We start from the raw sequence: 26466 nt of genomic DNA on the forward strand, positions 1-26466 counted from the left end.
AGTCTCTGGGATGGCAAAACCGTCAAAAACGACATGGATAAGTACGTTTTCTTTCTTTCTCATATGTTAGACGTGGTTAGATGTGGAAATGCATCTATCAGGTTACTTCGGTGTAGACCGTGTTATAAAGCCCGTGTAACGAACTAAACAGCGTTTTTACGATGGCTGCGTATGGCCTTGCGGGAAAGGCCCATGATTATTGCATCATCGCGGCCTTTTTTGCTCATGTGCAACTTTTAAGATGGCTTTTAAAAGATGGTCACCAAGATTACAGCGCGTACACATCGCGAGGCTCAGCGTCTCTCCAGTTTTGCGGTATTTTTCTTGCTCATTTCGGGGCTATTCAGATATGCAGAATAGTAGTGCTTCAACATCGTGCACCCGACAAGAGCTTCTGGATATTGGTTCTCGCAATTTTAACAGTTTTATCAGCAATCTTCAACTCATCCCTGAGATCGGCAGAACACCCGAGGCTGGGTACCCTACCCGACCGGGCGGAAGTGCTCGAAGGCGCCGTCGAGACCGTAAACAAAGACGGGGGAAGCCCGGAGTGCTAAGCTAAAGCTAACACCACACCGACCCTCTTTGCCCATCATTCTTCTCGCCAACGTACGGTCATTGGTGAACAAAATCCGAATCAATCACAGTAAGAAACTCTGGAACTGCAATGTCATGATTTTCACTGAAACATGGCTAAACAGTGGAATGCCGGACAATGTTATTGCGATCATTGGGAGACACTGCTCAGCTAACCTAGTGCAGACCGTTTTATCTGCCGCGGGAGTTTACATCTACCATTATAACTGCTGCTTACATTCCTGCTGATGCCAAGCTTGCTATGAACGAACTTCATGCGGCCATCAGTAAACAAGACTGATCACCCAGAGGCTGCATATGTTGTTGCGGGGGATTTTAATCACTCAGTACTCCCTAAATTTCACAAACCACACCACGTAACAATGCCTTCAGATCAGGTGATGCACAGGCCTGCTTCTTTAACGCTGATCCTGCAACTCAACCCCCACAACCACAAATATCCTCTTTTTGAATGAGCTTAGCGACTTTTATGCTCGCTTTGAAAGAGACAACAAGCAACCTGCTGTCAGGATCTCCTCCCCTATCGACCACTCACCCATCACACTCACCTCCTCTGTTGTTGCCCTGCACTGAGCTGTATCAACGCGTGCAGGGCTGCTGGACCAGATGGCATCCCAGGGCGAGTACTTAGAGCATGTGCAGAGCAGCTCGTTGGCGTATTCACAGACATTTTTAACATGTCCCTCGCCCAAGCAGCTCTTTCAACATGCTTCAATTCCACCTCCATTGTGCCAGTGCCAATACACTCTAGCCCAACATGCCTGAATGACACCCTTAATCATGAAGTGCTTTGAGTGGTTAGTCCAGGCACATCTGAGGGACTTTCTCCCACCAACTCTGGACCCACACCAGTCAGGCCACATCTGTTCCACTACAGTCACGCTCAGCACTGGTGTACCACAGGGCTGTGTGCTGAGCCCCTTCCTCTACTCCCTCTTCACTCACGACTGCGAACCTGTGTTTGGATTGAACTCCGTTATCAAGTTTGCAGACGACACCATGGTGCTAGGTCTCATCGACAACAATGATGAGACTGCCTACAGGGAGGAGGTCCAGCATCTGGCCAATTGGTGCACAGACAATAATCGGCTCCTTAACACCACCAAGACCAAGGAGCTCATTGTGGACTTGGATCATTAACACCTCCAGCCTGGTCAAGAAGGCTCACCAGCGAGGCTTCTTGAGAACATTAAAGAAGAACCAGCTATCCACTACCATCCTGGTGAACTTCTACCGCTCTACAATAGAGAGCATCCTAACCAGCTGTCTTACAGTGTGGTATGGAAGCTGCACTGTTGCTGAGCGTAAGGCGATGCAGCGGGTGGTGAAAACTGCCCAGCGCATCACAGGGACTCCACTTCCATCCATTGAGGACATCCAGAGGAAGCACTGTCTGCGTCGAGCTCACAGTATTCTTAAGGACTCCTCCCACCCTGCCCACGGACTGTCTTATCCTGACTTCGGGCAGACGCTTTAGGCTACCACGGACAAGAACCAGCAGACATTTTTGCACATAGTCATTGCACTACATTGTACATAGAATTCTCACAATAATTTTTTTTTTATATATATAAATATGTTCATATTTATTCATTTCCTGTACATATCACCTTTTTGTATAGACAACGTATTTGACCATTATCCTGCACTTGCTGCTTATTGCACTTCTGGTTAGACCCTAACTGCATTTCATTGCCCTGCACTTGTACATGTGTAATGAGATGATTTATGAAAGTTGCCACCATGTTACAGATAATGAGTGAGCAGATCAGCCATGCAGCACAATTCAATCACCATGTATTAATTACACACCTTTCTTGTCCGTGTACTACACAATACTTATATTTTAAATTACAATTAACACTTGTAGTCAGTTTCATGGAAACCTTATATTAATTCACTGGTTTATAATAATAATGAGGAGGAGAGGGGGCATATGCAGAAACCACAATGTTCATTGCCAACAGGAAGTCATGTGAGTTTCTTTTTTCCCCAGAAAATGTAAAATGAACTCTTCAGACTCTCGGGTGACAGAACTTAAATACCTTTGTGCTCATTTTTACATCCAATCACAGATCAACTGCAATGTTTAACATGGTGCTGTAAATTTATCTGTGGCAACTGACACTTTTGATGTGTTGTTAACCTGTCATAATTGCCTCAGGGATTTTGAATTGGCATGTTTTTTTTAATTTCAGCTTGTCTGCTGATGGTCTGCAATGCATCATGGCTGAATGCAGAGTGTAACGGAACCCTGCACAGTGATGGCACCACCAAGTTTAACTTTTCGTCCAGACTGACAGACATAATGCGTGACCAATCTTGCGATAGCAGGGTGGACATCAATGTAAGTGTTCTCAGCATTATACACCATTTCCCCTTTTACAAGCTTAGCTTCTCATCTCCTACAATATAGAAGCCAGAGGTTCTTTACAGTCTACGTAACGACCTTCTGAGGAAAATACCAAATGAAATTCCGACATTTACAATGATGACACTTTTTTTTTTTTTTTTTTTTTTTTTTAAATGCAATTCAAAATAATTGGATAGTATGTTTTTTACAAAACAATTGAAACCACAAAAAAAAACACTGGACAATGAAATAAATAATTTCATTTTAACATTGAATAGGGCTGACTGATTTAAAGAGAAACAAAATGTATTATCAGACTGATATTGTGAGTTCCATTTTCAGTAGCATACCACAAGTGTTTTATTATTGTATATACTAACTTAAAATACTGTACAGACTGTAAAAGACCAGTACTAAATTACTAAAGGACCACTAGGTTCATGTAGATGTCAGTTCAGATTCAATAAATCATTCAGCCCTAGCATGAAGATATGTTCTTCCATGTCACACCAGGGTCTTCACTGCTCTCAGGAGCTGGAACCACAACATGTCATATTCCCCACACATCACCTACTGGATTACTAGTATGATGTTTAAAGTGACATGCTGTTCATCTCTGATCATCATTGTTTCTGTAGGGTAATGTGACAATAATTTTAACGGAGAAACCAGAGTTTAGACCACCAGTCCTGAGTGCTACAATGGACGCTTTTGTTCTGCCTATGTGCCTTGGTTCCGTCGCTTTGACCGTCAGCTGCCCAGCGAATGGGGTAAGAGATCCTGATGATTTATCCCGAGGGAGTTGGACTTTCTTTCTTTAGTGTACAGACGTTTCATTCGGCATCCACAGAACTTTGTCAATCTGAGAAGTTGCATTTCCGAGTGAAGTTAAATTGGGCGCAATCCAATTTCCCTCAGATTGACAAAGTTCTGTGGATGCCGAATGAAACGTCTCTATACTAAAGAAAGTCCAGCTGCCATGACTCAACATTCAGACAACTCTGACGTGTATAGATCAAGTGACTTGGAATGATGTATAGCGAGCCTGTCTCATTTAGAGCCCTTCTGAATTGCAGAATTCATCTGCTGTTCAAGGGCAGAGTATGTGCTGAACATCAACATATCAGAGTTACCACTCTGCGAAAGCGATTCAACTTTCCCATTTGATTTGCGGTTTTTACCTTTTAAAATAAGATAAAACTTATGGCTGAGCTGTTGTCGGGCAGGGGGACAATGGTGGAGAACATCAGCCAGCTGGTTAACTCGTGCATTCAGGACCTGGCCTGTTGAAATGTGCTTAAACATGCTGTTATTATTTTTTTTACTTATGATTCATGTTTTCTTTATATTGGATTATGATTCCCTGTGATTTCTGCTCCTGCAGGTCCTGGAGAAAATATACTGCCGTTGTAAGTGTACCCATGCCCATTTATTTAGATTAATCTGAATGCTTAGATTTATGAGAGAAGGGAGTTGTTCTAGTCAGAAATTTACCCTGATGTACATGCTCATGTTGTAGGTAACAATGCTACATATCTGAACCCAGAGAACAGCACCCATGGTCAGTAGATTTACTTTAATCTCCCTTAAATATTTCTGTACCCCAAATAACTATGATGAAGGCTGAATAGGTCAGATTATCATTTAATCATCAGAATTTGCTTGGCAAATCTGAACGTTTTTATTTAATATATCTTCAATATAAATACTTTGTCATAAGTGAATATACTATGCATGCCTGTTGCTTGATCTCCCTCACTCACACTCACTCTCTTCTCATGTTGTAGGTAACAATGCCACCAATGTGGACCCAGATGACTACCGCCCTGGTCAGTAGACACTTGATGAATAGCTGAGATTTTGAGAGACCTTTTCAAGCATATAACCATTATGATTTTGTGTCTCCTCTTGCAAAAGGCTTTTGTTTTCATGGCACACGATTCAAATAAGCATTCTGCCTTTGTTTAACTCTAGGTGCCAGACTTAGGTGGTTGGTCTTTATTCCGGGTAAGTCTAATTTTTCCCCCTGAGACAACACCTACAACCAGACCAAACTTGCAGATATATTATCAGTTATTTTAGTCATATTCTGATATGAGATTATTAGAGAAAACGCTGCCAAATGAATACCTGTTTTGCATTAGTGGGCTGCATTTTTTTTTTTAATGTTCTAATGCTAATTTGCTGCATTAAAATAACCTGTGTTTTTTCCTTTTCACAGTCATTGTCTTTCTCTGTGGTATGTTAATTATTTCTATTGTAACTGAATTTTTACAAGTATTCTGGTAAAATATGCATGTGTGTAATTGATATTCTGTTTTTTTAGTTGGAGGTTTCCTATGTTGGAATCCTTGGAAGCTGAACAGGTCCAGAGAGAAGGATGCTATGCAGATTCAGAATCTCTGAATGTATCAATTTATATATATATATATATATATACACACACACACACACACACACACACACATTATAATCTAACTACACCAGTGGTGCATGGAGCAATTCTGGTGGAGTTTTATTTTGTAATATAGTATAAACATACCGGCTTCCTATGGATACTAAAAACCTAGAAGAGTCATGGAATTTTTAAAGGGAATTTTCCAGGCCTCAAAGTTTTGTAATACGAAACATACATATAAAGTTATGGAAAGTCACTGAAATGAATGTGTAACATAGTACACAGTTCCTGTAAGACTGCGCGAGAAACGTTTTTCTTTGTTTACAGCTGCAACATTTAAAACTAGCGCAGGTACTTTCACATTTGTACTGAGATTTCAGAGAACACAGGCTCATGACATTTTGCCTTAGAGTAATTGGAAGATCATGGAAATTCTTTTCTAAAAATATGTAAGAACCCTGTCAGTATCAAATTTAAGTTCATTTGTGTATGTTTGAGAACAGCTTTATTTTAATAGAATTATATTATATTAAACATTGTTATATATTTTATTGTTATATTACAGTGGTGAACACTATAATATAACACTATTTCATATAATATAATACGATATTATGTATTATATTACTACATTATGTAAATGCTTATTTATTGTTAATTGCATTGCAATTCAGTGCAGAACATAATTGATTGTCACAATGATGTGGTGATTTTCTGGCACTAGGAATAAAAATTATAGTTAAAAAGTAGTGCTGACTGCTTGATCTGAGTACAATGAATGTGCTCAGAATTAACACATGAGGAGTTATGTACTTAACAAAAAAAGGTGAAATAACTGAAAACATGTTTTATATTCTAGTTTCTTTGCTCTGTTTACTGCTTTGCACACTCTTGGCATTCTCTCGATGAGCTTCAAGAGGTCGTCACCTGAAATGGTTCTCCAAAAGTCTTGAAGGAGTTCCCAGAGGTGTTTAGCACTTGTTGGTCCAGCTCACCCCAAACCATCTGGATTGGGTTCAGGTCCGGTGACTGTGGAGGCCAGGTCTCCACTTTTTGTTAAGTACATAACTCCACATGTGTTCATTCATAGTGTTGATTCAGTGAGATTCTACCAATGTAAATGGTCAAGAAAATAAAGAAAACACACATTGAATGAGAAGGTGCGTCCAAACTTGGCCTGTACTGTATATAATTATTAGATTAACCTGATCAGAAGCAGGGATCCTCATCTGCCTTAATTGATTGAAATCTATTTCTTCTAAAAAAAAGATTCCTGTAAATCTTTTCTATGGTTCTTGTCAGTGTCTCTATGAATCTTTTTCCTTTTTCCCATGATATTATCTTATGTCTTTTATGTGCTGTTTTGTATGAATTTGTCTTTTTTTTTTTTTTTTTTTTTTCTTGGTTTAGGAAGATGTTTTATTATGTTTGCTCTGTTTGATTAAGAGTTAAATCTTCCAATTAATCATCAATCCTGTCAATCAATAAATCCAAATAACTGCATTCTTGTCTGGAGCTCATGGGTGACACGCGCACACACACAACTACACCCAGACCTGGGTGGTTTTGTCTGTAGAATTTAAGTGTTGTGTGTATATTGTGTCTTGTCAGAATGCTTGTGCTGTGCCTTGTACGTGGCCTGACCACATACAGGGAACAGTTGTTGTTTTATAGCTCCTCGTTGACTAAAGTCGCCGATGAAGGCTTCCACAGGGAAGTGTGACACTCAGGCCCATCACAAAACATGCAGAGAAAGCTGGACAGATCAGGCTCACATGCAGCATCTTAATTGGATTTGTTTTAGAGCTTTTGGTGTGTTAAAATGTGGGCTGTTGCAGATTAAGATGAAAACCAGTGGGTAAAAAACATATTGCAGGCCTTCACCAAAAAGCAATTTAAAATGTCATCCTGCTTCTCCTATACAAGTCTAGACAATACTTGATTTGAGGAATCTAGTGCTGATGGGAGTGTTAGTAGCCTAGTGGGTAAGACACTTGAGTATGAACCAGAAGACCCATGTTCAAACCCCACTTACTACCATTGTGTCCCTGAGCAAGACACTTAACCCTGAGTGTCTCCAGGGGGGAACTGTCCCTGTAACTACTGATTGAAATTAGCTCTGGATAAGGGTGTCTGATAAATGCTGGAAATGATTCTTTTGATGCTTTTGATCTGAAGGATTGTGCAGAAATGTGCTGATACAGACAGTCAGGACCCACTCCATTGTGCCTCTGTAGAAGATGGTGAGGATGGTTGCGTGGTTGCTGCAAAATGGCGGTAATAGATGCCTTTCACCAGAAGTTCTGCCAGAGAGATACAATAAAATCACAAGATCAAGCCAGCCGCTGGGGACGCACGTGACTACTTTGTTGGACCCAAGCCCAGGTAAATGGAGAGTGTTGCATCAGGAAGGGCGTCAGGTCAATGGTGCAAACAACCAGATTTCTCTGGTTGAAGAAGAAGAACTACTATCACCATGTCATGTTAACTTCATCGAAAGTTACTATAAGCAGTGTTGGGAAGGTTACTTTTAAAATGTATACCGTTACCGATTACATGCCCCAAAATGTAGTTAGTAACGTATTCTGAATACTTTGGATATATTGTCATGCTTTTTACAACTACATGAATTTAGCAATCACAGATAATAAAAAAGCCCTGCTTTCCCCTACCCATTTCTTTATTTACAAAAAGCTGAAAAGTGGAAGAGAAACATAAAATATGCCACTGAAAAGTATTTACTGTTATGGTCACCAACATATTCCATCACTTAGTTAAAATAAAAAGTAGCCTTGCACAAGAAGAATTACCCTCTTTTTGATTTGGACCAATTACAGCCGTCTCCGCACGGCGAGGTTAAACCGGGTGATGGCGTGTCACCTTACGCACACTCAGTCCATATGCACTGTAAGAGTATAAAGATCATGGTGTAATAATGAATAAAATCATATTTGTTCACAATTTCAGGGGTAGCATGGATTTAAGGGCGCTGAAAAAGAGCGCCGGAATGTTACAGTTACCGTTTACTGACTATAAGTCCCCCATCCGAACACAAGTACAGTGCAGTTTACCCAAAACCAATAAAAAAAACCTGTTCTCTTCCATGGATAATGCGCTCCTGCCTCGCCCGGGGTAAGTCCCTTCCATTCCCAACGGGGGTGGGGGGGTCTGTGTGAAACATTATTTCAATACACGGTATACTGACAACATCAACCAATCTTGAATCTTTTGGGGTGGTAGTAGCCTAGCGGGTAACACACTCGCCAGTGAACCAGAAGACCCGGGTTCGAACCCCACTTCATACCATTGTGTCCCTGAGCTAGACACTTAACCCTGAGTGTCTCCAGGGGGGACTGTCCCTGTAACTACTGATTATAAGTCGCTCTGGATAAGGGCGCCTGGTAAATGCTGTACATGTAAATGAATGTTGCAAGGCCACTTCAGGAAAAAGGTGGAACTTTGTCACACTCCCCTCCTCAATTTTCAACTTTTTTCTCCCCTCAGTCACCCACTACAGTCCCATCTCAAACTCCCCATCGTTTGAGAAACCTCTAGATGGTTTTGTGAGGAGGAGGGACAGCGGGTGTCCCTCATTGGTCCGGACCGATCGCGCGTTTCCTTGTCGAGCGGGACTCGCAGGTCTTCGGCGAACCTGGTCACGGGGAGAAGCGGCTTCCTTCGCCGGCTCCGTCGCGATGGCTGCGAACGCAGGTCAGTGAGTTAACGCACCGTCGAGATATTAAAAAAAGGAACCGATTTTTATCCGTCTGCTCTCGACTGGCCGTCGCAGAGACGGTACTTTATATATATTTAAGCGCTTTATTTAAACAACAGTCAACAGCGACTTGTAGGGTCGGCGCATGTCGCTCCTGTCGCGTACCGTCCACTTTCCGCCGTGGGAACGTTGGTGTCCGAGGTGGGGGGGACGGGGAGTGTTGGAGCTCCGGGTGCGTCTGGGGACCGGCAGGGGAGGCGGCCGAACGGCTGCGGAAGCGGTCAGGGTGCTGGCTGACTGAGGGCTTCTCAGAGCTACTCCGTCATCGGCACGGAGCCCGATCGCTGCAGCTGCAGTGACCAGAAAGTGAAGTTTGTGAACAAAAGAAATGAAAGGTTTAAAAACAAGATTTCGTGAAATTGGTAAAATTGTTAAAAAAAAGAAAAGAAATAAAAGAGGAATAAAAAATATGAACCTATGCTGTGGTTGAATTGGTCACATTTGATGAATGGTTAAAATAGGTGGTGGTTGGAGGGCATGGGGGTGAATTGGAGGATGGAGGGATAAAAAGAGGAGTGAGGGGAGAAAGGTTGATTGTGGTTGAAATGGTTTCATTGGATGAACCAATGAAACTGAGAGTGACCACATGTTGCTCTGTAAAATACATTAGAGTGAAAGAGAGGGTGGAGGGATAAAAAGATGAGTGGAGGATAGGGGGGTGAGAGTAGATAGGTTGATTGTGGTTGAATTGGTTTTATTGGTTAAATGGGTGAATTGTGTGGTGGTTTGAAGGCTGAAAGTGTGACCACTGTCGCTGTGTAAAATGCATGGTGGTGAATGGGAGGATGGAGGGATAAAAAAAAGAGTGAGAAAAGAGGAGTGGGGTGAAAAAGTGAAATAGAAAATTAATTTGACTTCAGATGAAGGTGTGTCAATATGTTGAAATGTGAGGAAACGAGGACAGGTTAAATATCCCGTTATAAGTGAATGGGGGGAAAAGAAGGGAAGAAAAGGAGGTGTTAAATACTGTAGGAGGAGATGCGTTTTATCATTTTTCCAGAAAAGTCTAATAATAAGAAGAAATAGAAGAACAAGATTTTGGCTTTCCAAGCCAAAATTATTAACTCCATTTTATATTAAACTACAGTCTTTTCCCGTTCTTGTCCACTTCCCGATTTGGACTGTAATCCACATCAATCTTTTTCCATCCTGCTGTACTGACCACATCTTTTCATTTGTAGGTGCATTAGCCCATCTCTTGATCATCATCTCGGTCCTCGTTCATCATCCCTCCCTGGCAGCGTGGTGTGTGGGAACGCTTCAGAGCGATGGCACGTTCTACTTCTACTTCAACACGTCATCCATCAGCTCTCCCGAAACAATGGGATTACACTGTGACAGAGCAGTGGTCATCAACGTAAGCATCCTGGTTCTTTTAATTTGCTGCTGCGTAACTGCTGCAAGACTTCCTGTGCCATGTTTCAGCGGGACTGATCGCTGGAACAGTCTGTCGAAAAGTAAACGGTTTATGGTGCCATTAGGTCAACACCAGATCAAGCGCTTGTTAACAAAAAATTGCCAATCGGCCTATCACACGGCAGCATTTAGGCAGCTAAACATGGTGAAGACAATTTGCTGAATTAGCTTTTTATTGTAGTTTGAAATGTGAAGTTTATTGGGATCTTGTAAATTTGAATTGCAACATGCCCGCCGAACCGCCACGCATTTATCAAGCTTTTTGACGCCAATTAGGCTAAGCCAGGGGTGTGTCCACAGTTGCCTGTCATAATGAGCAATGTTATTCACGGTGATGTGTTTATGTGGTTCTCAACCTTTTTTTGCAGTGGGCCGCACTATGTCCAAGTTCAAGTCTCACGGGCCGCATATTATTTACATTTGACGTCATCAACGCTCAATAACCAGATATTATGCATCTAAAATGATTACAATTAGATGTATTATCATCATTAGAGAGTATAATTCTACTTATCATTAATGGGACACCTGATGTTGTTGGGAGCCGACCAATTTGGTGAAATTTGGCTCAAAAGGAGTAACAGCACAATGAAGTTGTGACTGTAAGTTGTAGTCTGTAAGACGCGGACGGAAACTTGATGCTCGTCTTTGCAGAAAATGTGCATCCGCAAATGTATGTGGATCCAAATATGGAAAGCACTTTTGAACTTAATAATCTGAGGTTTTGTCCAGAGATGTTTCGCCACATTTCTGCAACTGTGGATGACTGCTGCACGGTTTGGCTGTGTCCTCTTGCCTGAACATCCATCAATTCATCTTCAAGCACTCTCCTACCTTCACTGCTGATGATTGTTTTAAATCTGTCAGAGCGCGCGCTTGTAATTGTGTGCGTTAATGGTGTAATTGCATAAGTTCATAGTTGCGTCAGTTCTGCGCATATATGAAAACATAATCACCAAAATGATTTTATGATTTAAAAAAAAAAAAAAGTATGTGGTCAGCATCGCGGGCTGCATTTGCATTTGTGACGGGCCGCAGGTTGAGAACCACTGATGTAAGGGATAACGGGCACTGCATTCATATATCAAATATTACGTGCATAATGCAATATTTGATATATGAACGTCTGTTACTTCTGTGGTGGCCTTCACATTTGTTTTGAACCTTCTGGGACACTGTACTATATGGACAAAACTTTGAATGTATGCCGCAAAGTACTAGCAAGATGTACCTAATAAAGTGGGCGTTTCTTCTCCTGTCTCCGTGTAGGGTGTCAACAGTGCGGACATTAATGAAAAAACATGTCTGCTACCAGTGAAGCATGTTGAATTTGATTCCTTCAGCCTGTCCTACTGTCCCTCTGAAGTGACCATACGGAACACCTGCCCTACCGTTGACGTAAGAGACGCCCGTCCCCCTCTGTCTGCTCAGAGGACACTACATTGGGGTGCCTGCTCTTCAGGACATACATCTCCCATTTTCCCAGGATTCTGTGTTCTTATTATCATAAATGTATCCTGGCCGTGTCCCGTCCTCGATAGAATTCATTATTAAGTGCCTGTGTTTGTGAGTCATGCGTTTGCGTCTTTTCCCTGCCCCTCATTCCTGACAGTTGTGTGCGACAGTTGTGTGCCTTTGAGGTCATTCCATGTAGCCCATCGGCCCCTTTGCAGCCTGTCTGTTGGTACATAGCTGGGATCTAATGTAAGATCGGTGGTTGCACTTCTGGAGGAACAGGATTGGGCACCCCTGACATAATTTTTAAAAAATACTCATTTAATAATTTAAATATTTGTATTATTTAAATGAGACGTACATTTTATTTGCATGTCTTTTTTTATTTTATAGGTCCATAATGAAATACGTTGCTCATGTGAGTATTTATAATATTTTAAAACTCCCCAATTTGCTGTTTGCATTTTATCAGTTGCTCACTTATCTTATTTGTTTAAGAACACTAATCAGGAGTACTAAATATTCAGAGTATTAATAGTAATGTATTATTATTAATAATAATAAGTGAGGACATGTTAGTTCTAGCAAGACCACAGTAATGTAATCCTTTCAAGATCTCCCACCCATTGTTCGTGAATGTTTGAAAACCGATTTCTGGTAATATCTGTTGCCTGTGTGTGTGTTTTGTAGGTAACAACGTTACCCAACCAGTCACTTCCGGACAAACTGATGGTAAGTAAGCAATGCAGCTGCATGGTTGAGACTGGAAATGACACAGACACGTGACTGAAATCAATGAGATCACTTCTCATAAATGGGACTTTCCAAGTTAAGAGGAGGCTTTTTTTTTGGTTTTCTTACGTAACAGGCAGTGATTCTAGTCCAAGCAAGATCAGTAGTGGTGAGTCTCAAGTTACAGTGAATAGCAAATAAGGCCTCTGATCTCAAAATCATGCTATCATGTGTTTATTGTTATTATGATTTATTTCTTTAACTGTTTTATTGTGAACAAACCATCAGTAAATAAAAAAAATAATCAGTACAGAAACAAATAAAATGAATACCAGAACCTTAATGATCTGTTGATTTGTTTGTGATGTTTTGTCTGTATGCTTTTCCCTAGGTCATCTGATCAAGATTGTTGTGTGTGAGTGTTTTTTTCTTGGTTGTCTATGAATCATGGAATTAATACCTCACTCATACCTCACACACACATCGACAATGACAGGGTCAACAAGATCCCATTTAAAGGAGGGAAAACGAGTGAAGGGAATCGAGAAGGGGCGGGGTCAGCACTCATTGCCTACTGCTGTACGCCGAGGGGTAGCATTGTTACACAATATCTGACTGGTTTGCACAATGTTGATTGTATTAAAGTGTAAAGTGAAGTGGTTGTCATTGTGATACACAGCAGCACAGCACACGGTGCACTTTTGCTTTCTTTAACTGCTAGGCCACCACTGCCCCTAATCTGTTATTTATGCTTGTTGAAAAAAATAAAAACTTTAAAAACTATTAAATCTGATTTTGCTTCCATCTGTTCTTAAGCAACAGGAAGCACTGTCACCATAAATCATGTATTAGGCAGGATAATGTTTGAAGAGATTTCTACATCAAAGTTTAAAAAGGTTTTTGTGAGCTAATAGTAATTTGAATAGTACAACAAATAACATCTGTCTATGTTTTCACAGCCATTTTGATTGTCTGTGTCTGTGTCTGTGTCATTGGCTTTGGTATGTGTTTGTTTTTTACAATTTTACATTCCATTGCGCTTTTATGTTTATGATGGACCATTGCCTGCATGTGTATAATTAATTCTGTTTTGTTTTAAGGTGGATTTTTTGTGTGGAGACATTGCAGTCGCAAGAAGGACAGAAGCAGAACAGGAGACTCAGTCCAACAATCTTTTGTTTAATTATAACATATAACATTAATATATATAATATAGTGTAAATATAATATTATTGTTATTATTATTGAATTGTTATTATAAATGAATCAGTACTTATAGGTGGTGTATTTCCTGAAATCTGGGAACCACTGAGTTTAAATGGATCAGTACTATTAATGTTTATTATTAATGAATATGTTACATTATATACATGTAATATATGAATATATGGTATCATATTTTTTATATAGAACTGATTATTTTCATAACCTGACGTGAAGGCAGTAGACATGGCAGGGTTCTAATACGAAGAATTTTTTGCCATATTTTCATAACATTTTTATTCATTGTTTTAGAAGCAGTGTGTTTCTGTGGAAGCACTTTATGATGAAATAGTGATATTATAGTCTATTCAATTTTTTTTTGTCTCGTACACAGTCATACACTGTATGATATGCAGTGAAATGCTTTTATATGCAGTGAAATTCTGTAAGCTTTCTATGTCATAATAAAATGTTTATCATAAACCTTTGCAGGTCTGTTTTGTCTGTTGAAGACTACATTTATTATAAGGCTTATAGCAATAGTACTGTTGATACAGATGAACTAGACAATGGCTGCAAAAGTTTGCAGCATTATCTTTTAATGCTCATAGTGTTGCACATTTAAATGCATTGGATGTGTCAGTGTCACGGGTGGGTTGGAAATGGCGATAAGGGAGGACGCTGTCACACGACAGGGGTTTAATACAAACTACACGAGACAAGGGAACATTAACACGCACAATGACCCGACGGCGAACAGACACGAACAGGATAGTTTTATACAATTATATAAATAGACAACAGGTGAACACGATCAGGGAACTTTACACGAGATGAGCATAAAACTTCATCATATTTCATCAAATGGGTGGTAGTAGCCTAGTGGGTAACACACTCGCCTATGAACCAGAAGACCCGGGTTCGAATCCCACTTACTACCACTGTGTCCCTGAGCAAGACACTTAACCCTAAATTGCTCCAGGGAGACTGTCCCTGTAACTACTGATTGTAAGTCGCTCTGGATAAGGGCGTCTGATAAATGCCGTAAATGTAAATGTAAATCATAAAATGCCTCCACAGAAACACACTGCTTCTAAAACAATGAATAAAAATGTTATGAAAATATGGCAAAAAATTCTTCGTATTAGAACCCTGCCATGTCTACTGCCTTCACGTCAGGTTATGAAAATAATCAATCACCCCTGCCGGTCCGGATCATGACAGTCAGCTTAAGGTCGGGTTACCTCCCGTTACTCACGTCCAGAGAATTTCCCACCCCTCCCCTAAATCATTATCTCCATCGACCGTCATGTGAGAAGCATTGCATTTGCTTGGTGAAAAGTGAGCACAAACATAACATTTAAAGTTACAGACTGAAACGGTGCTTCCTGGGAAATCACTGTGGGACTGGATCAAAGTGGCTGTAATTCTGCACCAAGTCTGAATTTTGGAAAGATACTTCAGATACATTATTATGGGACCAATAAGACCGATATAAAAGCAAAAAAAAATGTTATGTCAGGGGACTTTTAACATCATCTGTAAAATGTACGGCATTTATCAGACGCCCTTATCCAGAGCGAATTACAATCAGTAGTTACAGGGACAGTCCCCCCCTGGAGACACTCGAGGTTAAGTGTCTTGCTCAGGGACACAGTGGGATTTGAACCTGGGTCTTCCCCCAGTCCCTTTTAAGTGTTCTGCTCAGGCTCGCTCCACGGTCACTTGGAGACGCCTTGTGGGAAGTGTGTAGAGTGAGTACGCCATGTGTGTACGCCATGTGTAGAGTTCGAGCCTGTGTGAAAGTTCACAATAAAATGTAATGAACAAACCAGACCTTCCAGAAAAACCAGACTGTGGAGGGGGTGGGTGATTGTGTGGGTGTGGGTGTGTGTGTGTGTGTGTGTGTGGGGGGGGGGGGTGCACTCCAGATCAGGAGCTAATGACAAGACAAGCGGATGTGGCAAGGGGTGTGGCACCGGTGAGGACATGACAAGCTGAGACTCTTTTTTTCTCAAAAGAGTTGAAGCAAAAGGTAGGCCAACTCCATGCGCTGTAAAGGAAATGCTGTTGTTAATACGGAAGAGAACTGACGGCTGGGTTGCCAGAATTATTCTGTAAAAAAATACTGTACGAGTGTAAACAATGTTTCTGAACCATTTGTTAATTTCACTGGATTTCAATGTAAAATACCAACCAACCAACTGCTAAATGAACAGAAAGACAGACAGGATGAATTTTAGATATAATATCATGTTATTTTTATGGATATATTTTCTGGGGTGTAAGTGGAAGATGAAGAGACTGAACTGGCTGATCCAAAGGGCCAGCTCTGTTCTAGGATGCACTCTGGACCCAGCGGACCATCCCTGCTGGACAACATCTCTCACTCCATGTAGGAGACTGACTGGACTGAGCAGCTTATTTGATGTTATTCTGTTATTCTTGCACTGTCTGTGTCCCCTGTTTGCACTTTATGTAGCCGGTTTGTCTGTCGCACACGGTCACTTTATATCGGTATGTAACGTATCCAAACTGTCCAAACCCCGAAGTGACTGCAACTCTCTATCAAAACCCCACATTTTGAATGGAGCCTGTAACTACTGATTGTAAGGCACTCTGCACAAGGGCGTCTGATAAATGCCGTAAATGTACAGTAGGGGAGGCTGGCTATTGCTGTTCAGAACATATCTCGTTTACAGTATTTGCACATTACCACAGCAGCATTTGTTACTCTGCACATTCATTACTAATTTCACTGGTTTTTGTACCGCTGTGTGCCTTTTTTGTTGTCTGCATAGTTTACTGCGCAGCACACACAATGTGGGACGGAGAGACTCAGAAGGTCCTGCCAAACGCTGTCAGGCTCTACAATAGCTGACCACATACACACATGTCCAGTACACCATCTCCACGTCTCTCAGGTGCAATATGTGTATATCTACTCCCTCTGTACATATGTAAAATGTGTGTGTGTGTGGGTGTGCAACATAAAACGCAACATAACATTAGTGATTTAGTGCTCGTTGCGTTTTATGAATCATAGAAGATCCGAGGGTATTACAAATTACTTTCATTTCTGTTTTTGCAGTATGGGTGGTTTTGCCTGTTCTCTTCTTTTTTTTCTTAGGTAAGATTTATTTTTCACACTGTAGACTTTAAATTAATAATGTTGATTTTTCTTTTGTCACAGAAGCTGTAAGTTTTCTCTGTTCTCTGCAAGGTCTTATGATAATCTATCAATGTGGACTGAGGACATCCTAGTTGATGATTCTGCAAGCTGATGGGATCCTCATTCCAGTCTCTGTGACCATATGGATGAATAGGAATTAATGTGATATTAATGCTTATTATTGCATATATTCATTTGTAGTACAAACTACAACATAATAATTAGGGCTGTCAGTTAATTAACGTTTTAATTGCTAATTTGCATTTAATTAATCACAATTAATGCTCATGGATTGTCCCTGGATTCTTTTCAAAACCATCTCATCGGCTAGACCCCACACAGGAAGTAAACAAAAAGCAGCTGCATTAATTGCATTCATTTATTTGAACTCAATACATATTTATAAATTAACAGCAAGAATTAATGTTACCATTTTGACAGCCCTGATAATATTGCCAATAAGAATATATTGGTATTATATCTGATTTAGAAATAATGCCTTAAACTCATGCTGATGGGTATGATAGCATCATAATGTGCAGTCAGGATTGTGCCATTGGGATGATTGCATGAACGTTTTTTTGATGCAGATGTTTTCCTTCAGATGTTTAAGGGGCAGTGGTGGCCTAGCGGTTAAGGAAGCTGTAACATTCGTGCCACCTCTGCCACGCCCCCAGCGGTCGAACTCTCCCATGTATTAGTGTGTGTTCTTCCGGGGCTCACTAGCACCTTGATTATTCCCACCTGTTCTTCATCACAGGTAAGTGGTGGCGATCATCGGCTCTCACGCTGAGGGCCTTACTGAAGATCCTGAAACACGAACTCTAGAGGAGAGGCGTGACACTACGATCAAGGACATTTCAGTTATTTCATTTCAACTTCCCTGAGTTTCAATAAAATACTCATTTCTCATTTCAACCTGCGTCCTCCATTTATCACCTGAGAACGTGACAGAAGCGGCCCCATAATCAGAAGGTTGCTGGTTTGAATCTTGATCCGCCATGGTGCCGCTGAAGTGCCACTGAGCAAAGCACCGTCCCCACACACTGCTCCCCGGGCGCCTGTAATGGCTGCCCACTGCTCACTCAGGGTGATGGGTTAAATGCAGAGGACAAATTTCACTGTGTGCACGTGTGCTGTGCTGCTGTGTATCACAAGTGACAATCACTTTATTTATTATTATTTACTTTTTATCATAGTAGTTCTAGGTTAAAGCTTCATGTTTGTTCCCCTTAGTGACATCATATCACTGTGTGGCTTGTTGTTGCTTTCTAATGCAATTATTAAAATCAATCACATACCAAAAGTATACAGTCAATAACCAGTGGTTCCCAACCTTTTTTCCGTCATGCCTGTGACACGCCAGGACCCCCCAAGCCCAATTCCTTCACGCATACATGCATTAAAAGTATAAAGGGATGAGTTACAAACTTTCATTTGCAAAAAAAAGAATACCAGTTGTAGGTTTTTTGTTTTACACCGTATAGAGTCTATATAGAGTCTATATCCTGATCTCTAATTGGTTTAGAATACATGGACCTAATATGTGTCTGTTGTGTGAACCATAGGCAATTTTCTCCCGAACAGCTCTGATTATTATTGTTTTTTAGTTGCACTACTAAGAAATTAGGTCGCACTCTAGAGCCCGTGGATATAGAGTTTTGATTTTCTTATTAGGTGTGTTACTGGGATTTTATAAACTTCTAAAATCTAAACAAAAATTATTTTGGTAACCTCAGCGCGGATGTGATCCATAGGTGGGAATCATTGAATTATTATAGAAATGTGATGTGTAATGTGTTAAATAAACAGTGATTTGTTAATTAAATACTTATTTTATGCATGTTTTTATTAACTTCGGTCTGCTGACTGAATTGATACATGTTTAGTGAATTAATGAAACACGTGTAACTGTATTTACTGGAAATTTATTTAAATTATTTTTACATAATCCATCCATGATCTTTCAAACAAATCTACAACCACAGTCACTATACACTTTACAAGATAAATGATCTTATAGCCATAAAATAAAGAGAAAACAACCATTTTAAAGGCCTGAATGATGGCAAAGGTTTACAGATTTCATTTACACTGATTATCAAAGCTGTTTTAAAATGTCATTAAGTCTGCCAAACATCTAATTGCTGCCCTATTAAATACTAAAATAAAAAATACAACTCGTATCACACAGAAATCAAATGGATCACACGTAAACCATCCAAACTTTGCACTGATAAACCCTAATGCATGCATGCAAAAAAAACTAATTCTGATACGTCTCTCAAATGCCTATTTTGACACATACTTCTGAATGGATTTTCATGATACTATAATCACCTAAAATACATTAAAGGGGTGGGGGAAGATGAATAACTCATAGTTATGTTCATCGTGTTATCTTTGTCTTTGGTATTGCTGCATTGTTTCAGGACTGTAATAATTATATTTTAAGAGTCCTGCCATTTTGAACACTCCTACAATAAGAAAAAATACAGAGATGGAAAATATAAGTGAAGGACACTGTAGTATGAACTGTAATATCAGCTTTTTATAGTCATATAATCTAAAATACTGATAGATACTTCTGTCTTCTGGCAGTGCTCACTAGGAACTACACTAACATGTGTTTTTTTTTTCTGTAATATGCACTCAGCAATAATTTGTAATATTGCTACGCAGTGTGTTTTCCTTATGTCCATCAGATTAGATTCTACCTGTCAGCTAACGTAATCCACAAAGCAAATACATAGGAATTCAAAGGAATGACAAAAGTGAAATTAAAGATAAAAAAGGTTCCCCTCAGAGTATCATGCACTCTGTATCGAGTTACTAAAGCACTTAAAACCAACACAGTGAAATCAGACACTGCGACACTGAAACTGAGTAAAGACATATAACACACATATAAATACAAAATAAATCCACACATTTAACATGAACACAGATTCATGAACAGTTCAAAAAACTATTTTCAGAAGGCAAACCATGAAAAGTGGCCACTTGTCCATATTTTGATGTTTCTGTGGTCCTCTTGCAAGCTTCATTGTGTTCTTGATGACCCATGACCTTAATGGCAGGGGTCAAAAGGGTACTTGGTGACGCCACCATGCAGCTCTATTGCAGACTCCGCCCATGTGATGACATCACCCGACATGTGACTTCCACAAGAGGCCAGGCTGTAGATGTCATGGGCCGTGAGAACGTGCGACCACATCTCAACGTCCGAGATCTCGCCCACAAATGCTTGTGTGGCATCAAAGCGACCTCCTAGGGTGTCCTAAGGTCATGGAAGACAAATGACATTCATGTAATTGTCAGTAAATAATCTGCTGGTGTCTTCCTCTTGTAAGTCACTTTGGATAAAGTAAAGTAAAGTGAATATTTAAATGAATAACAATTTTCTGGAATGAAATAATCCAGATGTTACCTGTTCCTGTCCCAGAATGAAGACCCCACCAGGCTTGATGGGGTGCCAGGCCGAGAGGTTTTCTCCAGAGCCCCTCCTTACACCATCCTGGTAGGCCTCCCACAGACCGTCACGAGTCGACCACGTCACACACACATGGTGCCACTTTCCATCGCTCATGGAGAGGGGCAGGGTCACCGCCTGAAAAAAGATCCATGCACAATTGTAGGTTGTGTGAGTTTGCAGCATACATAAATAATAATGAGGATGTCCTGACAGGTCTTCTTCCCTCCCACACACTCACCCTGTCATTCACCAGAAGCTCCATTGGGTTGCTTCCCCACTCGATCAGGACCAGCTCATTGGCTTGTCCAGGGACGGAGTATGAGAAGGGGGTTCCCAAACCAGGTCCCGCCCCTCCCTTGATCCACATGCAGAGAGTCAGGGCAAAGATCTCATGCAGCAGGGTGCGCTTCACCCTCCCGTACATGTAGTTGGTTCTCATGGGAAAGCCAACCTGAAAGGCTTCTGAATCTTTGCTCTTCTTACGTGAGCCTGGGAAAATGTTTGGAGAATGTGTAGATCATTATCAGAGCTGCTGATGTTCTATGTGTATAACATATCAGTATAATATATCAGTCTTTTCAATATTTCCAGATCGTTAAAGACTGAAAAGAAGAGAAGGGACAAATGGACTTTTGTTCCATCATGTGATCTGTTACCTGATTCTAAGACTCTGTGCTGAAGATGACTCAGTACAGCATCCAGATTGCTGCCGTGTATTCCATTGGCTGTGGTTCGGTGTCCTTGTGTGTGATAGGATGTCCTTGATAACCCATGACCATCTACATCGTTATCATGGTGATCATCATCTTCATCATTATCATGATGTTCATTGTCGCTATCATCATGTCCTCCGTCATCATGGTGATTTTCATGGTGGCTGTCATCATGGTGGTCTTCATGGTGACCACTGTCATGATGGTCACTATGGTCTTCATGACCATCATGGTTGCTGTGGTCCCCATCTTCATCATGGTGGTCTCTATTGCTCATGGCTGTTGAATGGTGGTGTATTTGTTGCTCCAGGGCATGGATCTTGCGTTGCAGGAGATCCTTCAGTGAGCTGGAGTAGGTTGTCGAGGTGTTACGAGTCTTCAGAGAGAAAGATAACAGTTCTAGATCATTCAGGGTATACGGTCTTCTTCAGTGCTTTATCAATTAGTCTTTACCCTTAGTATTGCTGCTAAAGTGGTTTGAGCCAACCATGCCAGCTCTATCGTTAGGAGCATTGGTGTCTTTAATCTGTGATTGTTTGTATAAAGCTGATTCTAACGTGCAATGAGGCATTAGTAGTCTCCATGATGGACTGTCTCTCCAGTCCTTCAGATAGAACTTCAGTCAAAGGCTAACCAGAAGAGAACATCTTGTCCCTAACATTTCTAATTTCTAATCCAGTTTACATTCAAGCTAGATACTCAGTTGCCATGCATGTTTAATGTCATGTGCACATATGGAACATTTTAATTGAGTAACATCTCAAGAACTGTACTTCTCGCTATGTCTTCACATTCTGAATAAAACTTCCACTGGTTTGAGTATTAAGCCATCAGCAAAGATCAGAGTATTTAAGTCTGATCCTACTAAGGCATCCCCTACTGGCCCAACATCATAGTTCTGTGGCCAGTAGAAACTGGCAAGAACCTTATATAATTTACAATGTTGCATGGAATTTAGATACCTCATTCAATCAATTAGTCCAATTTTACAGTTTAACCGTTTTTTGGCTTGTAGCTTGGTATGTTTTGCATAGTTGAACCACACAGCCCACCTAATTTTATATTTTAGGACCCCTTTGGTTTTGTGAATGCTTGAATTTTAAGGACCATTTTATGATTCTTGTTAATAATTTAGATAGTATCACTATGTTTTCTCTCACCTGAAGGTTATCCAGTCTCTCTTTCAGGGCATGCAGCATCCGTTCCAGCTGCTCCGGTGAGGATGATGGTGAAGGCATCATCTCTCCTGAATGCTTGTCACCAAGAGCCGCATTCCCCTGTTGGTGGCCTCCTAACCCAGCAGATGAGTAGTGAGGCTCTGCAGCATGGCCGCCATGGTGACTGTTGTCGGGGTAGCTGATGTGATGAGGAAGTGTATGGTGGGTGAGGTGCGGTGAGGGATTGTGGTGGTCGTCATGTGACCCTATGCCCCGGCCAAATCCCTCGCACAGGGTGAGTTTGGCTGTAAGCTCCCTGATGGTCTCTCTCTGATCGAGGATGGTCTCCTTTTGCTGGACCAAACTCTCTCGCAGGTGCAAGATGGTGGCTTTTGCCTCCTCAGGCATGCCCCACCAGCCATTGTTGGTGGGCCCTGGACCATGATGTCCTTTTCCTGGTCCTCCTGAGCCCGAACCCACTGGGCTCCCCATGCTGGGGAAGCAGCCAGGGTCTGTGTCTGCGGGTATTGGGGTGCAGACAAATCGTGGATGGGAGCCATATTCATATTCAGGCATCCCACTCGCTTCACTTTTACAAAACAGGGAGAGTAGGATTATAGCATGGAGAAAATAATATAATCCAGAAGATTTAGGAGGCATCATGATTACAGTTCTTGGTGATTATTTTGTTTTAGCTTTGCTATTTAATGGAGCAGCCAAAAATCCTCCCTTTGGAATGACCTGTCCCTGAAGTGAAAAGCTATATTATTAAATAGCTAGATTTGATGAGCATAAAAGGTGATCAGAGAGTCAGTTTTGGCAAGATCCTCAGAGTTCTGCTGTTGTGCCAGGATGGAGATTGTTTTAGCTGATGGGAATCTCTGCTGGACTCACTGCTTTTTCCCACAAACCTGGAAAGAAAAGATTTGATATTGTTAATGTCATTGTTATTTACTGGTTAATACTGCATAACCTAACGACTGTTGTACGAGTAAGAAGTGAGAAGAAGTGAAGTGATTGTCACATGTGATACAGAGCAGCACAGCACACAGTGCACACAGTGAAATTTGTCCTCTACATTTAACCCATCACCCTGAGTGAGCAGTGGGCAGCCATGACAGACGCCCGGGGAGCAGTGTGTGGGGACGATGCTTTGCTCAGTGGCACCTCAGTGGCACATTGGTGGATCAGGATTCTAGCCACTTCTTTAACCGCTAGGCCACCCCTGCCCCTAAGAACTTTCGAATGGGCTAGTCTTTGATGCTTGAAATGTTACAATAATTCCTGGTCCTTTCTGTTAATGGAAAATGGTACTGAAAGCAACAAAGAAACAAAGTAGCCGAAACAAGATTACATCTGGAGTGCACAAGTAGACGTCAAAAGCCAGGATTATCCTGGGTGTAGTGCTTGTGTCAGGGTGTCCTTGTCCTATGACATTGTGTTATGCGCTCGGTCAACGTTTAAACACAGGATTCCACAAGCACGGATATCTCTGTTAATTGCTGAAATCGCTGATAATTGTCACTACTATTATTATTATTATTATCATATTATATCATATACTATATACACTATTTATACTATATCTATACACTGATATATTATCATATAATAAGGCTGCTACTTGTCCGCCTGGTTTGGTTTGTGTAGTGTGCGGTTTCCATTTGCAACCTCATGTAATGTCTTTTTGCACACTATGAATCCCTGATGCTTCGCAAGCTTGTCTCTCTGTGTATATGTATATTGTGAAATGACAATAAAGTTGACTTTGACTTGAAATGGGATGTCTTTTCCCTGTTATTCAGCATAAAACAAATTACAGTTTGTCAAATTTTTATGTAATAAAAATAGTAGTACAGGAGAATAGTTAATTGGTCAACCAATCCAGCACGCCATTCTGCTTTTCCTGCTCGATGCACTAATTGGCTTTGATGGGATTAACTGCTGTAAGAACGAAGGAAAATGTTCTGAATTCTACTACAATAGAATTTAAAGTGACTACAGCAACATTGTGGAATGCGTTTTCAATCTGTGCTCCTGCTTTCAATAAAAATGGAAACTTAGATTTTTCAGAAATACATTTTTGAATGTAAATTTCTCAATTCCTGGCAATTCCTTTTTCAGCTTCTTGTAGCTGGCCCAGGACAACTAACGTTTCACAGAGCATCCAGTTCCGTTGTAGCCTGGTTATCATTTAAAACAGAGCAGCGCACGTGACCGCCTTGCTACTTTTGACTGGGGACGCCACCGGCTGTTCCTGACTTTCCAACTGGGACTAGCAGCCAGGTCAGTCTGCGTGAGGTTTATGTGGCTTTAAGGGATTCTGCTGGCTGCCAGTTGACCTTGAGATTAAAAAGAGATTCTCTGCTTGGGTGGATTCCTTCTGCATGCACATCCAGGCACGCTTGTGTACAATGAGCTGTAAACCACCACAGACACACTTCAACTATAAACGCAGTTAACAACTGGGGCATGTGACAAAGTGGTTTTTGTCCTTGTTGACGTGTTAAGAAATAAGCTTAAATAAATAAGTTAAAAGTTCTCTTTTCTAGAACTCTATAAAAATTTATTAGAAGTTATTTATCAGAACTTGACCTGTGATCCTATATACCCATGGAATCCATCTTAAAAAGGGCCGATACCTTTTCCTTTATCATAAACAAAGCATTCTCATTTCTACCTCACCCTGACATATGTAGTGGTGGGGCAGTAGTGGTCTAGCGGGTTAGGAAGTTGACTCGTAACCGAATGGTTGCCGAATCAAATCCCGAACCGCCAAGGTGCCACTGAGGAAAGTACCATCCCCACACACTGCTCCCCGGTTGATGCTCCCCACTGCTCACTAGGGGTGATGGGCTGAAGAGGACACATTTCGTTATGTTCACAGTATTTCTTAATGACTAAAAAAAATCATGTCGGCTCAACAAAGTTGAAAACATTTGAATACATACATACATTGAATTCAGTGTCAATTATATTTTCTATTTGTGGATTACTTAAGACATCATTTAGTTGTATAGTGTGTGTGTGTGTGTGTTCGTTCAGTGTTAATAGGAAGTGGAATGATGAGGGATATTATCTTTTCTTAGGCTTAGGCATGGACAGATGGCCATTTCAGTGGAGAGTGTCGGACCCTGTTCTCTCTGTCCACTCAGTTAATTAGTGTGCTGGCAGACGGGCTTCCTCTTTAAGGCTTTAAGGTATTACTCCCTTATCACATGATATATCTCTAATTACGTTTCTGATGACATATGGTCAGTGTTTTTATATGATTGATTAGAGGGAGTAATACCAGTTCAGCTACAGATTTACTGGAAGGAACAGACAGTAAGACAGAAATATTTCAAGTAATCGACATTTCGTCATGCTACAACCAAATAGATGGTTTATCTTAGGTCCATAAAATGGATTTTATTGTCTGCATGACACTCCAGGATTAAGCACAAGAGAGAACTTCTTTTACTTACTTCCTAAAGTGTATTCAATGTACTATTTAAATAGAATAAATACATAAATGTAAGTCTGGACCTGCTGACAGGTCCTGGGTTATTGTGGGACTAAGAGATCCTCTATAAAGTGGAGCATTACAGGCCTAAACATTCCATAAAGCTCTCATTGCAGTCCCCATTCAATCTGGCAATAAGACTAACATCATGAGCAACTGGCTGGTAGTAGCCTAGTGGGTAACACACTTGTCTATGTATAACTCCAAATCCCACATACTACCATTGTGTCCCAGAGAAAGACACTTAACACTGAGTGTCTCCAGGGGGGGAATGTCCTTGTAACTACTGGTTGTAAGTCGCTCTGGATAAGGGCGTCTGGTAAATGCTGTAAATGTAAATGTAAAATGTAACTCAAACAAATTCAGATGAAAGGCAAGCAGGCCTTACCTGATCAGAGCTCCGCAAATGCGAGTGCCTTGTTTCACTTGACCATGAAGCAGCTAGTCCTCCTTAATCACTTATCAGATTGAGGGAGCTTTACTCCACTGGAGTGATTTAACCCGTTTTACCCTCC

General features: G+C 40.9%; 1 protein-coding gene across 1 annotated transcript; it reads right to left on the reverse strand.

Moving 5' to 3' along the window:
• Positions 1 to 19013: 19013 nt before the first annotated feature.
• Positions 19014 to 26466, reverse strand: LOC114790146 (neuronal pentraxin-1). Its single transcript, XM_028979930.1, has 6 exons — positions 26340 to 26466; positions 22450 to 23357; positions 21233 to 21665; positions 20815 to 21065; positions 20532 to 20711; positions 19014 to 20381 (listed from the first exon to the last, which is right to left on the reverse strand). Exons 2-6 carry the CDS (start codon positions 23107 to 23109, stop codon positions 20172 to 20174), a joined length of 1734 nt encoding a protein of 577 aa, XP_028835763.1. The 5' UTR covers positions 23110 to 23357; positions 26340 to 26466; the 3' UTR covers positions 19014 to 20171.

This window comes from Denticeps clupeoides, chromosome 5 (genome assembly GCF_900700375.1).
Source record: "Denticeps clupeoides chromosome 5, fDenClu1.1, whole genome shotgun sequence".
NCBI classification, from domain to species: Eukaryota; Metazoa; Chordata; class Actinopteri; order Clupeiformes; family Denticipitidae; genus Denticeps; species Denticeps clupeoides.

What these genes read in the sequence shown, in the direction of transcription:
- LOC114790146 (XM_028979930.1), bottom strand. Translation starts at nt 23,109, where the DNA reads ATGATGCCTCCTAAATCTTCTGGATTATATTATTTTCTCCATGCTATA. An exon ending in AGAGACTGGATAACCTTCAG is followed by an intron (nt 21,666 to 22,449) that starts GTGAGAGAAAAC and finishes TTCTCTCTGAAG; the next exon opens with ACTCGTAACACCTCGACAAC. An exon ending in TCATTCTGGGACAGGAACAG is followed by an intron (nt 20,382 to 20,531) that starts GTAACATCTGGA and finishes CCATGACCTTAG; the next exon opens with GACACCCTAGGAGGTCGCTT.